The sequence below is a fragment of the Alligator sinensis genome, unplaced genomic scaffold (assembly GCF_000455745.1).
Source record: "Alligator sinensis unplaced genomic scaffold, ASM45574v1 scaffold458_1, whole genome shotgun sequence".
Classification (NCBI taxonomy): Eukaryota; Metazoa; Chordata; order Crocodylia; family Alligatoridae; genus Alligator; species Alligator sinensis.
Genome location: NW_005841944.1, coordinates 2,804,775 through 2,819,830, shown reverse-complemented (window position 1 = coordinate 2,819,830; position 15,056 = coordinate 2,804,775). Strand labels below are relative to the sequence as shown.

Here is a 15,056-nt window from a genome sequence, read left to right as displayed (position 1 = left end):
ATAGAAAATACAGAGGTATGAAGATGACAGAGGTAGGGAGAATTAACATAGATATGCAGTAATAACTTGGATTGTTAAACTAAAAATGCAAAGTATCAAATCTGTCTACTTAATCTTCCAAAAAGTACTGAATTCAAAAGAAATGACAAGTGTATGAGGTCTGAAAGAAGCCAGTTGTCCTTTTGTAGACTTTAGTCCATTAGGAGTGAGTCTAGCCAACAGTCTCCTGAAACATCACATGTTGGATTGTCAGCTGATACTTGATATTGAATGTGAAAAGTGCTGGGGCTGCACATTGGTGGTGGTGGCAGGGAGGTGGCTGTTGTGGGGCAGGGGCTGAATGGATCAGGGAGGTGTGTGATGGGGTCCCATGTGCACCCCACAATACCCACAAACTCCACAACCACACCCTCCCCACACAATCACCGCACCCACCACCACCCTCCCCCACACACACACCCACACACTTCTGGAGGGAGCCCTGCGCACTGCTACACTAGCACACCCTGCCATGCACATGTACCCACACCCCCCAAGCACTCTCCTAGCCACTCTCCTCCTCCACACATTACCCCACATACACACACATGCATCTACACACGTGCCTACAGTCCCCCACAAACCCCATACCCACCCACTCCCACCCGCCACGGTATGGAAGAGTAAGAATTCATTTTGAGCCATTATGCAATCACCTCTATATACACAACAAAATGCACACAAATCAGGGCAAAAATATATTTTTTAATAACATTTAAAATACGCTATTGTCAGCATTTGATTTTTAGTCTATAATTTGGGGTTTTTTCTGGTTCCAAGATGGCAAACCCCCTTGCCAAAAGAAGTACTTCTGGAGGCAAGGGGAGGGATTTCCGGTGACAAAGGTCAGGGATTAGGGGGCAGGATTTCAAGACCCAAGATGGCAACTGGGGGGCGGGGTACCTGTCAAGGGGCGAGGCTACCCTTGCGGCCTTCGACAGCTTGCCAAAACTCATTAAGCAGCCCTCCACCCAAAATAATTGCCTGTCTCAGTCTAGTATGTCTTGGAAGCATGAGTTTGAGGAAACGGTGGCCATGTACAGACATTCACTTGCTCCTATAAGAGTCCCTGCTTTCCTAGGAGAATGCAGATATTCAGGATTTTTATCCCAGAGCAAAAATGGTTGCTCCAGGAGAAAAATAAGCTGGAAATTTAACCAGGGTTAAATTGCTCCTTGGACAGTTTCCCCTGGGAGAACAAATGTGTATATAATTAAATAATTATGTGCATTCAGTTGCCTTGTTTTCAGTTACTATGCAGAATACATTTAAACTTAGAATTGCTTTTTGTCTCTCTATTTGTTGATGACAAAACTTTTGAAGGTTTTCTTTAAATTACATTGTATCAGCACTTATTTAACTGTCTTTTTCTGACCAGTTTGTTCTGTTTTGTTGTTTCTTTGCTGTTTTGATGTTTTTCAGGACACGTTGATGCCTTTACATCAAACCTTATTACGCTGGGTGAGATTTCTCCACAATATTTAAAAGAAAAGTTGGCATCATTTAAGTGAGTATATTTTCTTTATTGTAAGAGCTTTGGAAGCTGTCTTGAATTCATGTTTAAAAATCAGTTGACGCTTTATTAGTTGTTTCTTATAGTAAATCTTAATTTATGAGAGTTTTGCTATCTAGAGAGTTCCATGGATTCAGGAGTTCAAGCTTTAGTTTGAATAAAGTCAAACTTCATATGACTGACAAGGTTTTCAGTAACAAAGCTGATTTTGGGGATGTACAACTTGAGACACCTCTGAAGGGGCCTGATACTGTTAAACTATCCTCTTTTCTCTGTCCCACAAGCTAAAAATCAGCCATCCAGGTAATGTGACTCCACACTGAGTTCTGACTTACACGGCAGCAAACAATGTCTTTGGATCTTGCCACACCATTCTCATATGTTTTCTGGCAACTTCCTAGCTGCCTACCACAAGGGTGAAGAATGCTGTCTTTTAGCAGATAGTCATTCTTTAGCTGGTAGGTGTGTCCAAACAACTGGTGTTTCCTCCTCACTGCTGCATCAGCAGCCATCTCTTTATTAGTAGTGTTTTTTCTAATCATCTCCTTTGTGACCTGATCTTTCCAGTGACTGCAAGCAATTGCCAGTCCTTTCAGAGGCAAGCAGTCTATCAGTCTTCTTGACAGTCTATATCCTTGTTTCATAGACCAGGCTTGAGAGCACACATACCTGAAGTAGCCTTATTTTTGTATCTAGAGAGATTCCCATGCCTCTCTATGTTGGCTACAGATTGCATAAGACTGCTTAAACTAGCTTGTCAGAATATCCCTCTGAAAAGCAGGTCCCTTTGGTCTCAGATTGCGCGCACAAAATGTGCAGTTATTTTGATAAGCTTGGCCTATACATGTAATTCCCTCTGAATTTATTTCTCACAGGCCTGCAAATTCATTAAATATTCTTCGAAATGTCTTGAAGAAAGTAACTGAGTAAGTACTTTTCTAATTTGGGGGGGGGGGCGGGGTTTAGTTGTAGATGACACCAGATCTTCCAAAATAATATCTCTTTTGTAAAATGATTGTTTACCCTTCTGTTGTTTTTTTGTTTTAACTGAGGTAATTCAAATACAAACCATAAAACACTTAAGTTACATTTACACAGCACATTGTAGTGGTGCTTAGGAGTATTTCAGGGTTACAGCTTTTTTGCATATATGATGCTATATAAAAAGTCTGGTCACATAAAACACTTAGTCAAAAGAACAGAGTTTCCTCAAGCAATAAATCCAGTTGACACTTCTCACCTGACTGAGGAGTTTCTGGGACTGGGCTGTAAGATTTTGGAGCTACAATTATACTTTTCCTTTGGTAGCTTTTTTCTAGGCTTATTGCTTATGCTCCTCTGCACTTCAGATGGCTTATAGCTGCATCTGTTTTTCTCTCTTTATAGTCTTAACATCTACTTCTTGTTTTCTCTGCTTTATTTTTATTTGTTTAAACATTATAATTCTTCAATCTGACAGTCACTTAACCAATGTATAGTTTGTTTTGAAAATCAGATTTAATGCCTGGCATGTATGTGAAACATTGCATTTTAAGGATTTTTTTTAACTATCATTTCTGTGTTCTCTTTTATGGCCTATGACTAAGTTGTTTCTGATGGGGAGTTAGTTGAGCCTATGTGCTTTGCTGAATCTGTGCCTAAATAACTAAAGATAATAGGATGCAAAGAGATAATTTATTAATATATTCAATACATTTTTATTTCCTGGTTTATAAGCAAGTTACAGGTTAATTGCATTAATTAGATATTAATATGCTTTATTTTGAAAATATAAGATGGTAACTTATTAGCTATACATGCCATGTTTATACATCTCTTCATCCAGTTGAAGCTCTTTGTACCACTTCTGCTTATAAAGAGATCAGGTGGTTGGCCTAAATTAATGCTGCTTATTTTTTTATCTTATTAATACATTTTGAATTTGATTAGTGATATGTCTATACTTTATAGTTTTCAGGAAGGGTCATATTTGTTGACTCATGCTGCAGGAGATTCATCAGTTGCAATCTACAAGAGCTCCCTTGGGAAAGTGACCAGAGCATCATATAATTTACATAAAACTCACAGCAATCTGCCTAATGTTCCAGCAACTCTTTCAGTCCCATGGGTACCATTAGACCCCACCCTTCCTTTACCCTATCACATGTATCATGGAAGAGTCCCATGTACCTTTCCACCTAGACCCCAAGAAACCATAAGGAAACAGAAGGTGAGTATTCACACTAAAGCAAAGCGTTGAGCCCATAAACTGCTTCTAGGGTAAGATACTTTTGTTCTTATCTTTGGCTCTGAGATCCTTGGCTACAAAATTAAACTCACAGGCTCACAACATTGCAATAATTAATTATTGTAGGCTAATTTCAAGTTTATATAATATTTTTTGTATGTGGTGTGTGTATATATATTACCACTACCACTTAGTTTCATTAGTTGTTAGAGTTAGGTCTTATTCCATTTACATCCTGCTCTTTGATAAATATTTTTAAAGCATGCCCTTTTCCTTGATGAAAAGAAAAAATCATTCATTTGGGACCATGTAAAGAAGCTGAATTTACTCCTTGAGCTATCAGTACTATTTTTACTTCTTGGTAGTGTAGGCATATCATACTCTTCATTAGGGCTACCTTTAGTGTGTTTCAAGTACAACTGCAGAAAGAAATTTCTCCAGATCATGGCTCTGATGCATTGACTTTTTTTTTTATCATGCTGCCTTTCAAACCATCTCAGGAGAAACTTTTAGAAGGAAAATTAAGTAACCAGAACCCCAGTTCTGTTCCCACAAAATGGCATCGCCTTTGAGGAAATTCTGATTACAATTCAGTGCTCAAATTCTCTTTCTTTAGCTGTATCATCTTAAATAATCCTAAATGATTTTTTTTTGGCATAGAGGATTGCTAAAATAAGAGCCACTTGTCATGCTGAATCTGGAGGTGTGCGATTAATTTCGTAAAATATAATTATGGTGTTTCAAATCCATTATGGTATGTGGGTGGTCTATTCCTTCTTAATGAAAATTAACACATTCATACAGAGTATATATTCTCCCTCACTTCACAATTTTTAGTTTAGCTCAAAGAAATGGAATTTTAAAGTAAGTTTGCTAAATATATATTTTACCAAGTACTTAGTCTGAGTCTAAAGACTTTAGAACACGTGGACATTTTCTAAATTAAGTCATCAATAATCGCATTAGCATGAAATAGCACTGAACTGACGTTGAACTGTTTCCTGAGTTTGGAGAAGATTCTCGTGTGCTGTAAATCTTTTGGGGTCTAAACATAGGATTAAGTTTAGGACAAGTGTATAAATGATACAGTTAACCAAGTATGAGAATTTCTAGAAGCAGAGGCATGCTCTTAATTCTAAACCTTTGTTCAAGTGAGTCACATTTTAAAAAAGGAAGACCATTTTGAGGAAATATTTGAGCCAGTATTTTTCATAATAGAGAAAATATCTCCTATACTTTTTCAAGGGTTCTGTATACTTAGCTATTGCATAAAACTGGAGTCCAGCTTCATGGACTAGAAATTCTCTGAATGTAATTCTCATTTTTTTTCTCAATACTTCTAGATGTATGGGGTAAAAGCACATGCAAACACACCCAACCGGAGAAAATCAGTATCCATGGAAACAAGAATCAATCCCATGCCAGCTAAGCCTGTTAGAAGTGAAGGTGTCGCTGCAAAAAAACTGAGGACAAACAACTGCAAACAGGCAAATATGATGAAAAAGTGAAAAACAAAATAAAACATGAACTTCAGCAAAGCAGAAATATCTTCACTAAACTGAGAAAATGTGGAGAAAGACAAGACCAAAAAAAGCTTATGTTGTTGCTTCAGAGAAACCAGAAGAGGTTGGTAGAGAGCAAGCTGCACAGCCATGTTGAAGAAAACTGCAAAATGCTACAAACTATTCAGGCCTCCAAAGTATCCAGGACCTGAATTAACAAAAAGGTTTTTGTTCAGACTGCTTTTATTTGTGTTATTTGTTGCATCTTTATGTTCAGAATTGCTTTTCTATTGACAAGGATTACACAGAATATATTTTGATATCCTGAAAAGATTAATAAATATTTGTTTAGTGGGTGATATATTTTTACGCCTGTACCTTAACAAGATACAAAAGGCACAGATTTTTAATCATAGCTAAATGTGCATGTTCATTAAGCTATTCTTCTCTGTTTAAATATAATACCTTTTCTAATTTACCACTGTTTTATTTATTTATAGCTTTATTTACTTTCAGTTAACATCCCAGACACTGTTGTAGTGCGTTATGTTTCTTGTAGATGGAATGATAGATTAACAAAAAGCAAAGTTTACTTCCAGCTGTTTCTAAATTACAAGTATTAGGTTCTAGTTCATTTTGTGAACTCCCAGAGTGGAAATATTTTAGTTATGAGGCATGTGCTGGTTAACTGAGGGTGGGGATCTGAAGCACAGTTTTCAGCAAAAAAAATAGTACCTCAGCAGCCAAGGAATTTGATCTTTGGACACAGTTTGACTTGATATAGATTCAGGCTGAGTTTGCCCTGTGTATCTGAAAGTCTTAACCTTTCAAAATCTTGTAACAGTATTCATGATACCTTCAGTTACAATTAGAAAGGAGAAGACTCTAAAAGCAAAATAAATAACACATGTTATGATTTGTACATATTGTTACACTTAAATTATTTATGATTTCGATCAAATTTAGACTTGGCAGACTGTTTTGTATTAACTTAATCTGAGTATAGCTTGTCATCGTTGGGATGGCCAACTGTTTGAGACTTTGGTTGTATTCATGCTTGCTGTGCTATTTTTCATCCACAAATGGACATGAGGAGTGAAATTCTTTGAGTACATATACAGAATGTCTAAAACTTTAGATTAAACCAGTATATGAATTCCAGGAATATACAAGCCAACTCATGGCTCCCCAAACTTACCAGAACAGACATGGCAGCTGCTGCTGGCTTTAGTTTTAGCATTTCCAAAACTAACACAGTAAAATCTCTGTTATCCAGCATTCTACTAGCCAGAATACTCTATTAACTGCCACTGCCACCATCTACCACCCCATGTTATCTAAATTGCCTTTTGCTCAAAAGATGAGCGAGACCTTATAAGGGGGGGATAAGGTAAGATGCTGCATTTATTGATTACATAAAACAAAAACATAATAAGACATACACTAACATATCATTCACGCCAACACAGACAAACAAACAAACACTCTATTCAGATGTTCTAGTTACCAGCTTGTTTGCTCAATGTTAGCACTGTGTGGCCAGCCCAGGTTCATTGAGGATGATGGGAGTGGGGGTGAACAGATGCCCCTGTTATCCAGTGAAGGTTGCAGAGTGTGAATTCCCCATCTCAGCATTGGTGGATCCCACTTTTATAGGGATTTCAAGTCTTCATCCAAAGTCAGGGTACTTTTCCATCCGCACGTCTCTGTCCAGATGTTGTTTCTCATCATTCTTTTTGTTATTATCTCAGCTCGAGGTCACTCCTGTTGTAAAAGTCAGTCTTCCAACCTTGAAAGTTGTTTAAGCTAAATTGCAGGACGTGCAGAATTCCTCCTTTATCCTGTTGCTTAGCCTAGCTCCTCTGCACCTGGTCAGACTGGTTCTTTAGCCATCTATCTAACAGTTTGTTGTCTAGTAACTTGCATATCCAGCTCCTTAGCAAACCTCCTCTTGCTTACACAGGAACACTCTAAACAGTCCATACACTGTTCATTAATTCAATCAATCATACTATTATCCTTAATACACTATATTAAAAAATACATCGCTCAATTACATATTATATAAATGATTATACATAATATATATTATGTGTAATGATTTATATAATATATAATCGAGCAATGTATTGATAGTAATATGGTTAGTGTGTGTGTGTGTGTGTGTGTGTGTGTGTGTGTGTGTGTGTAAACACCCCCCCCATATTACTATCAATATAATGCTGTTATTACTTAATCTAAATATAACATATTCAAATGCCAAAATGTTTTAAGCTAGCATGTTCTGGCCTTGCATTACATATTGCTAAAACTTCATTCAGTCGCACACTACACCTGCACATCCATCACCGCATGTAAGCCACATGCAACCATTGTGCACCACCACTGCCATCCACCACCCTACCCCACCGCTAAGCCCCACCCCCCTCGTTTTTAGATATCTGGGATTTTTACATAACTGGCACCCGGCACTCCCCACTTATGCTGGATACCAGAGATTTTACTGTAATCTCAGGATTTCAGTATGTGTGCTAGGAAGACAGGTCAGGGAGTATGACTTGTATCAGGGCCCCTCTATACAAGCAGGTAAAGATGCAATGGAATGGAATGTGGGATCTACAAAATTGTACCTCCTGCCATGCCACATGTGCTTGGCAGGAGGCATAATTGTGTGGATTCCACATTAGATTCCATTGCACCTCATTGCCAGTGCAGGGGCAGCCCCATTCGAGTTCCCCCTGCACCAGCAAGAAGCAAACTCCCCCAGCTGAGAGCCCAGGTCAGCTGACAAGACTCCCAGCCACACAGAGTGCCCCTGCAGCTGGAAGATCGCACCAGCTGTGATCTTCCAGCCACAGGGGTGTGTGGGTCTCACAGCAGGTAGCTCCCAAGCTTGGGTGCAGTGGGCCCCGCCAGCTAGGAGCTCCCATCAGTCCGTGACCGACAATGATATGGTCCACAACTATTTCCATGCCTGGTAATGGTTACCCTCATTTATCAGTGACCATGGGAGGGAGATTGAAGAAGAATGAAGGACAGTAGATTGTCAATTGTGAATATCCAACAGGAGTTTGTTTCCTTGATCAAAATGTGATTTGGGGTTCTTTCTGACAGTTATGCGGAAAACGGAGGTAACTTTTTTTCTGATACAACATCAGTGAATTTCTGCTCAGCGGAACAGTTCTGAATGCCAGATCATGTTGATGATTCGCATGTTTTCTGCCCCTTGTCAGTCAGCAGTTTGAGCTGTTGGCCATCTATTTTGTATGTAATACATTTGGATGAGTGTCTGTATGTGCGGTCTCAAGCAGATGAGACTGAATTTGGAAGAGCAGTATAAAATGTATTTCTTGAGTGGATTATACTGTAGCTTGTTCAAAAACAATCTCTTCATTTCTCTATTTACAGAAAATAGTATGCAAAATACTTTTAAATCTAGGTGAAAATCTAAAACTTTGTAAACTGATTTTGGATCCTTTTTCTCATTGCAGCAATTTACAGACTAATACATTTAGGAGTATTTTTTTTAATTCAAAAGAAAAGAATTTGTAAAATGGACACTGAAAGCATACTGGTTATGGAACTGGGAACTCGGGTGCTGATGACAAGCTGTTTCCATGATGAAAACCAAACTATGGAAAGGGGTAAAAGAGGAAACACAAAGTTATTTTCTGTTAGAATACAACTGACTCTTAATCCTAATCCCTGTTATAGAATGCCATGCTTTTAATGGCCACAGCAGAGCTGTGGAAGGAAGGGAAATAGTAAGTAGGCATGGGTTTGGGTGAATGGTTTTGTTTTATTTTGTTACTAATTTTCTTTGTGACCTCGTGTCAGCAAACCTAGGGTCACATTTTTATTGCACATCAGCCCAGCCCTGTCATTTGAACCTTCAGTTATGTTCCTGGTAGACTATGGGTGCAAATAATGAATTTTTTTTTTGCTCCAGTTTGTGGGTTCAAATATAGACGCTGCTTGTTGTCAACCTGTATGTGCTTGTAACAGCATCTGTTGTGTTGGCATTTATGTTCTTGTTTAAATTTTTGCCCCTGCTCCTCTAGCCTAAAGGTGTCTATACACATGCTCCGTAATGGAGGGGGCCTGGCACTTTAATTAGATTGGCTCTGAGGGCACCTATACATGTGCAGCAAGACTTCTCTGACGTGGTGTAATTACAGTGCATCGGAGCAGACTTGATTAATCCCATGCTCATTCGATGAGCTTTGGTTAAAGCACCCAAACTGCCACTTTTTGGCACGGGGATGCTGATACACATGATACTCTGGGTGCTTTAATTAGAGCAAATCCGAGAGCCATTCTAATTAAAGCAACACTCCCTCCCTCCCCCACATGCACACTCCTGGAGCACGTGTATAAACACCCCAAGAGCTGCTCTACTTAAAGCACCTGCAAGCATCATGTGTATTCAGTGTCCAGTGCTTCAAAATAGTGCCCCTGCCATCATTTTGAAACGCTGAGATGCTGAATACACATGATGTGGAGGTTGCTGGAGTGCACTAATTAACATGCTCCAGCAGACTCCCAGCAGTCACAATTAACTGATTAATTGAGTCCGCTCTGATGCATGCCAGTTAGCACATGTCAGAGCAGAGGTCCATCACATGTATAAGTGCCCTGAGCCTCCCTATCTAGATTTTTACATTAGAAGTTCCTGTTGCGCCAAAAATTGTAAAGAAAGGGAAGAGAAATAATACAGTCTCTTGTCATTTGTTTTTCAGCATGGGAGGTTCTATCTGTTATAGTATTGATCAAACCAATTTTGAGTGAGAGATTTTGTGTGATGTGCTTGAAATTGAGTTCAGTCTTTCTCTGTATACACCTGTATGGCAGAAGCTTGAATTCATAATTGAGGCTTGTTTAAAGAAAGCCAGTTCAGGCAGGTGTCTAATGGTTGGGAGAAGATGAGCAGTTTATACTCACCAAGGAAAAATGAAGTGGTTTATTGTTGGAACTATGGATCTATGGACAAGTCAGGAGATTTCTCTATCTTCTATGCAGATTAACAAAATGAGATATCTGGAATTTGATTGACACGGGAGAGGTCTTGTGAACAGACAGGGGCTGCTTCATTCATTTATCTGTTACAAGTTAAAAAAAAATTCTCTCCTCTAAAAGAGAGGTCAGGTTTTCTCACTGCCTCATGCGTAAGTTTTTCTGCATTGGATTAAACTACTGGCCTTTCCAGTCCAGTACCCTCCATCTACTGGCAGATAGTATATAATGCTTCATAAAGCAAAAATACCCTGTAACATAACTTGCCATCTGAGCATAGCTGTGGGGGAAATTCCTACCTGACCCCCAAGGCCATCAGTTTTATATGCTGACTCATGAGACTTTATTTGGTTCCAACCTGACCCAATAGCTATTGGTCATAAAATCCATCTTACCTTTTTAAATCTGTAATAACTCAGGCTTTATTCTGGTGTGCACCATATATTATTGGACAGATTATGGACCACTTCCCTATACATGATTGTCCAGACAGGGTCTCCAGCCATTTGCAATTGCAAACCATCTCTGGGCCAACAACAAAATATTTATGTGGAAGACTATTAAGCAAGTACATTAACATATTTTTCCACTGTCTTTAATGCTATTTAGCATCTGGAAGGAAGGAGGAGATTCAATGCTATGGGAGTAGACCACTTCCAATAGATGAATTGGGAAACTCTGAACTTCAGTACTTGACTCTGAGACTTCCCACACAGTGAAATCCACTAGCTAATCAAGCAGTTTCAAGAGGTGTTTCTTTTGTTCTCAACATAATTGTCCAGCACTATAAGTACAGCTTGATAAATAAATTAAAAAATGGTTTCATCTTTGAGTGGCTGATGCTGTCCTCTCTAGCTCTTGTATTAGCTAAATTAATTCATCTTTGTCAGGCTTTTCCTATGAAATCCTAATGTACCTATAAATCTCTCAAATGCCTCTTAACTAAATAAGCTGCTAATTTCTAAAGCAAATCTAAATACTTTTCCCAAGAACATGATGGTTAGATGTAGTCTCTCATTTCCTAATGGCTGCTAGAATAATGCTTGATATCATTTTTAAACTGCTGTGAAAATATTTGTCCACGGTGATTCAGAGCACATTATTCTCTACCAGAATTGTTAGATTGTCTTCGCAAAAGCACATTACACTTTTCCAAGTGAGATGTCAGTTCTAATGGCACAAAGTAGTATGGAAGTTGACGTAGGGTTTATTTCCTGAGCATAAAGAACCTTAGAATTATTCTCCACTTTGTACCCCTCAGTATGGAGGGGACCATAGGAAAATGTGGTGATAGGAATACTCCAGAAGTATGCCCATTTGCCAGTTAGGAAATTTGTAGCATGATTTAGGCCAGTATTGAGAGTGGTTCTTAGTTATAAACCAGTTTCCAGCAGTCCCTGGAACTGGCAGGACATAAAGGTTACTTGTATCCACAGTTCCATTTCTTCCTTCCCTGGACTGGGTCCTGTGCCAAGCAGAATTCAGTTAGAATGACCTTCTCTGCTTTAGGGTTAGTAAGAATAACAACAGAAGTTTAATGTAACTAGCAAACATTAATTTATTGTCCTCCAAAAAATAAGTTATTTAAGGTAGATGTGTTTCAGTAATTCCTCTTCCTGGTGAGCAGGATATCCTGCGTAGGAAAAATGACTCCAGTCCCTCAATACTGCTGCAGTTAAAGTTGGCATGGGAGTTTTGTATAAATATAATGCTAGAGATCACTTAAAGATATTACATGAATAACATTGATCAAGAATCTTCTGCATTTCTGTTTGAATGTTTTCATCATAAAGTACAGCACAGGGTTTTTTAAAATCAAGACGTGAAAAGTCTGAGATGTATTATTACTACTGAAGAGGAGAGAGGGCAGAATTTTCATTACAGAATTTAACAATTCATCCTCATTTCTGTTATATATAGTAGAGGAACTCACACCACCCTGTTCATTCACAGCCTATTAATGTATACATTTCTGCAAATAATACTATAACAATGACAAGAAGATCCTTAATCTTCAATTGAGTAATATTCTTCATGAAAGCCAAAAGAAACAGCACACTGATTTTTCCTTTTCCAAATCATCCAACACCACTCCCTTTATACCCAAAGGCAGCAACCCAACTGCAGCTTTACAGACATCCAAAAATGCTTCTAGGAAACACATGAATGCATCTCAGTTTTATTAAAACTTGTTCAAAGACGCAACCATTGCAATCTCCCACATACAGATAAGATTTTCCTTTGATAAGATGATGCAATTAGCAAGGAGCATGATATAACCTGTTTACCTTTGGGATATTGTGTTCCTTCAGGTGCTGCCAAATGAATGTTATTCATGCAGAAATCATAGAATCATAGAAAAGAAGGGTTGACAGGGACCTTAGGAGGTCATCTAGCCCAACCCTCTGCTCAAGAAGAACCATCCCCAACTAAATTGTTCCAGCCAGGGCTTTGTTGAGCTGGGCCTGAAAAACGTCCAAGGATGGAAATTCCACCACCTCTCTAGGTAACCAGTTCCAGTGCTTCACCACCCTCTTAGCAAGAAAGTTTTTCCTAATTTCTAACCTAAACTTCCTTTGCTGCAACTTGACACCATTGCTGCTTCTTCTGTGATCTACCACCATTGAAAACAGTCTAGCTCCATCCTCTTTGGAACCACCCTTCAGGTAGTAGAAGGCTGCTATTAAATCCCCCCTTAGTCTTTTCTTCTTCAGACTAAACAAGCCCAGTTCCTTCAACTTCTCCTCAGAAATCATGTGCCCCAACCCCCTAACCATTTTCTTTGCCCTCTGCAGGACTCTCTCCAATTTGTCCACATCATTTCTGTAGTGGGGGGCCCAACACTGGACACACTACTCCAGATATGACCTCACCGGTGCTGAATAGAGGGGAATAATTACTTTCCTTGACCTGCTGGCAACACACCTGCCAATGCAGCCCAGTATGCCATTAGCCGTCTTTGCAACAATGGCACACTGTTGGCTCATATTCAGCTTATTGTCCACTGTAACCCCCAAGTCCTTTTCTGTAGAGCTGCTGCCCAACCAGTCAACCCCCAGCCTGTAGCAATGCATGGGACTTTGCATTCGTCCTTGTTGAACCTCATGAGATTCCTTTTGTCCCAATCCTCCCAATTTGTCTAGGTTGCTTTGAATCCTAGCCCTATCCTCCAGCATATCTACTATTCCCCCCCAGCTTGGTGTCATCCGCAAACTTGCTGAGGGTGCACTCTATGCCATTTTCCACATCATTAATGAAGATATTGAACAAAACTGGCCTCAGGACAGACCCCTAGGGCACTCCACTTGATACCAGCTGCCAACTAGATATCAAGCCATTGATCACTACCCATTAAGCCCAACAATCCAGCCAGATTTCTATCCACCTTACAGTCTATTCATCCAATCCATACTTCCTTAACTTCCTTGCAAGAATGCTATGGGAGACCATATCAAAAACCTTAGTAAACTACACTCCTTTCCCCAAATCCACAGAGCCAGTTATCTCATCACAAAAGGCAATCAGGTTGGTCAGGCATGTCTTGCCCTTGGTGAATCCATGCTGACTGTTCCTTTAATCACTTTCTCTTCCTTCGAGTGCTTAGAAGTGGATTCTTTGAGGACCTGCTCTATGATTTTTCCAGGGACTCAGGTGTGAGGCTGACTGGCCTGTACTTCCCTGAATCCTCCTTTTTCCTTTTCTTAAAGATGTGTACTATATGTGCCTTTTTCCAATCATCTGGGATTTCCCCTGATCACCACAAGTTTTCAAAAATAATGGCCAGCAGCTCTTCAAAATCACATCAGCCAACTTCCACAGCACCCTCAGATGCATTCCATCCAGCCCCATGGACTTGTATACGTTCAGCTTTTCTAAATAGTCCCTAACCTATTCTTTCACCATTGAGGGCTACTCACCTTCTTCCCATACTGTGTTGCCCAGTGCAGTAGTCTGGGAGCTAACCTTGGCTGTAAAGACCAAAGTAAAAAATGCATTGTGTACTTCAGCCTTTTCCTCATCATCTATCGCTAGGTTGTCTTCCGTATTCAGTAAGGGACCCACACTTTCTCTGACTTCCTTTTTTTGTTGTCAGTATACTTGTAGGACCCCATCTTGTTACCCTTCACATCCCTTGCTAATTCCAATTGCACTTTGACCTTCCTGATTTCATCCCTAACAGACGACGGAAGGCCATGGTTTAGTATTTTATACCCAGTCTTGTCAACCTCAGATACTAGGAAGTCATGTACCTGGCCCCAGAAACCTTATTGGCTTAAGAATGTCAATATTTATTTTAAAATAAAATAAAGGGCTGATTCTTCTAGTTTACGATGAGGTTTCACCCAATTATTTTTTTAAGCTCTTCCTCTGAACCTGTTAAGACTCAAACTTCTTTAAGAAGCCAAGATCCTCATATAATCACAAGATTTCAAGAACTGACACTTTCAGAAGAATACCAATTAGCACGAGAATCTGAATAAAATTGCTAAAGTTGGCAATACTACATGCTCTACCATGCTGATGCAATCGATCCCTTACCAAATATGTGGATCAGGAGAAAAATACAGCTAGGGAGATTTACACTTAAAAAAAAAAAAAAGAGAGAGAGAGATGGCAAGTGGAGGAAGAAGTCCTGTTGGTACATGAACCCATGGCTCCTATATTTTCTGAGGACTTTGAGACTTGTTTATCCCATGTCTAGGGGTCTACTAAACTTGAGGCAGCTGCCCGTCAGTTTTGTGGGAAAAATATAGGGCTGGCA

General features: G+C 39.4%; 1 protein-coding gene across 3 annotated transcripts in view; it reads left to right on the top strand.

The window, feature by feature from the left end:
• Positions 1 to 11,081, top strand: part of ICE2 (interactor of little elongation complex ELL subunit 2) — a 66,087-nt gene extending 55,006 nt beyond the window's left edge. For all 3 annotated transcript variants that reach the window (XM_025199462.1, XM_006020036.3, XM_006020037.3), the window contains 6 exons: positions 1,462 to 1,546; positions 2,428 to 2,478; positions 3,503 to 3,761; positions 5,123 to 5,505; positions 8,773 to 8,925; positions 10,904 to 11,081. In XM_025199462.1, the coding sequence (XP_025055247.1) occupies positions 1,462 to 1,546; positions 2,428 to 2,478; positions 3,503 to 3,761; positions 5,123 to 5,287 (560 nt within the window). In that variant the 3' untranslated portion in view covers positions 5,288 to 5,505; positions 8,773 to 8,925; positions 10,904 to 11,081. The remainder of the gene's footprint in view (positions 1 to 1,461; positions 1,547 to 2,427; positions 2,479 to 3,502; positions 3,762 to 5,122; positions 5,506 to 8,772; positions 8,926 to 10,903) is intronic.
• Positions 11,082 to 15,056: the final 3,975 nt, after the last annotated feature.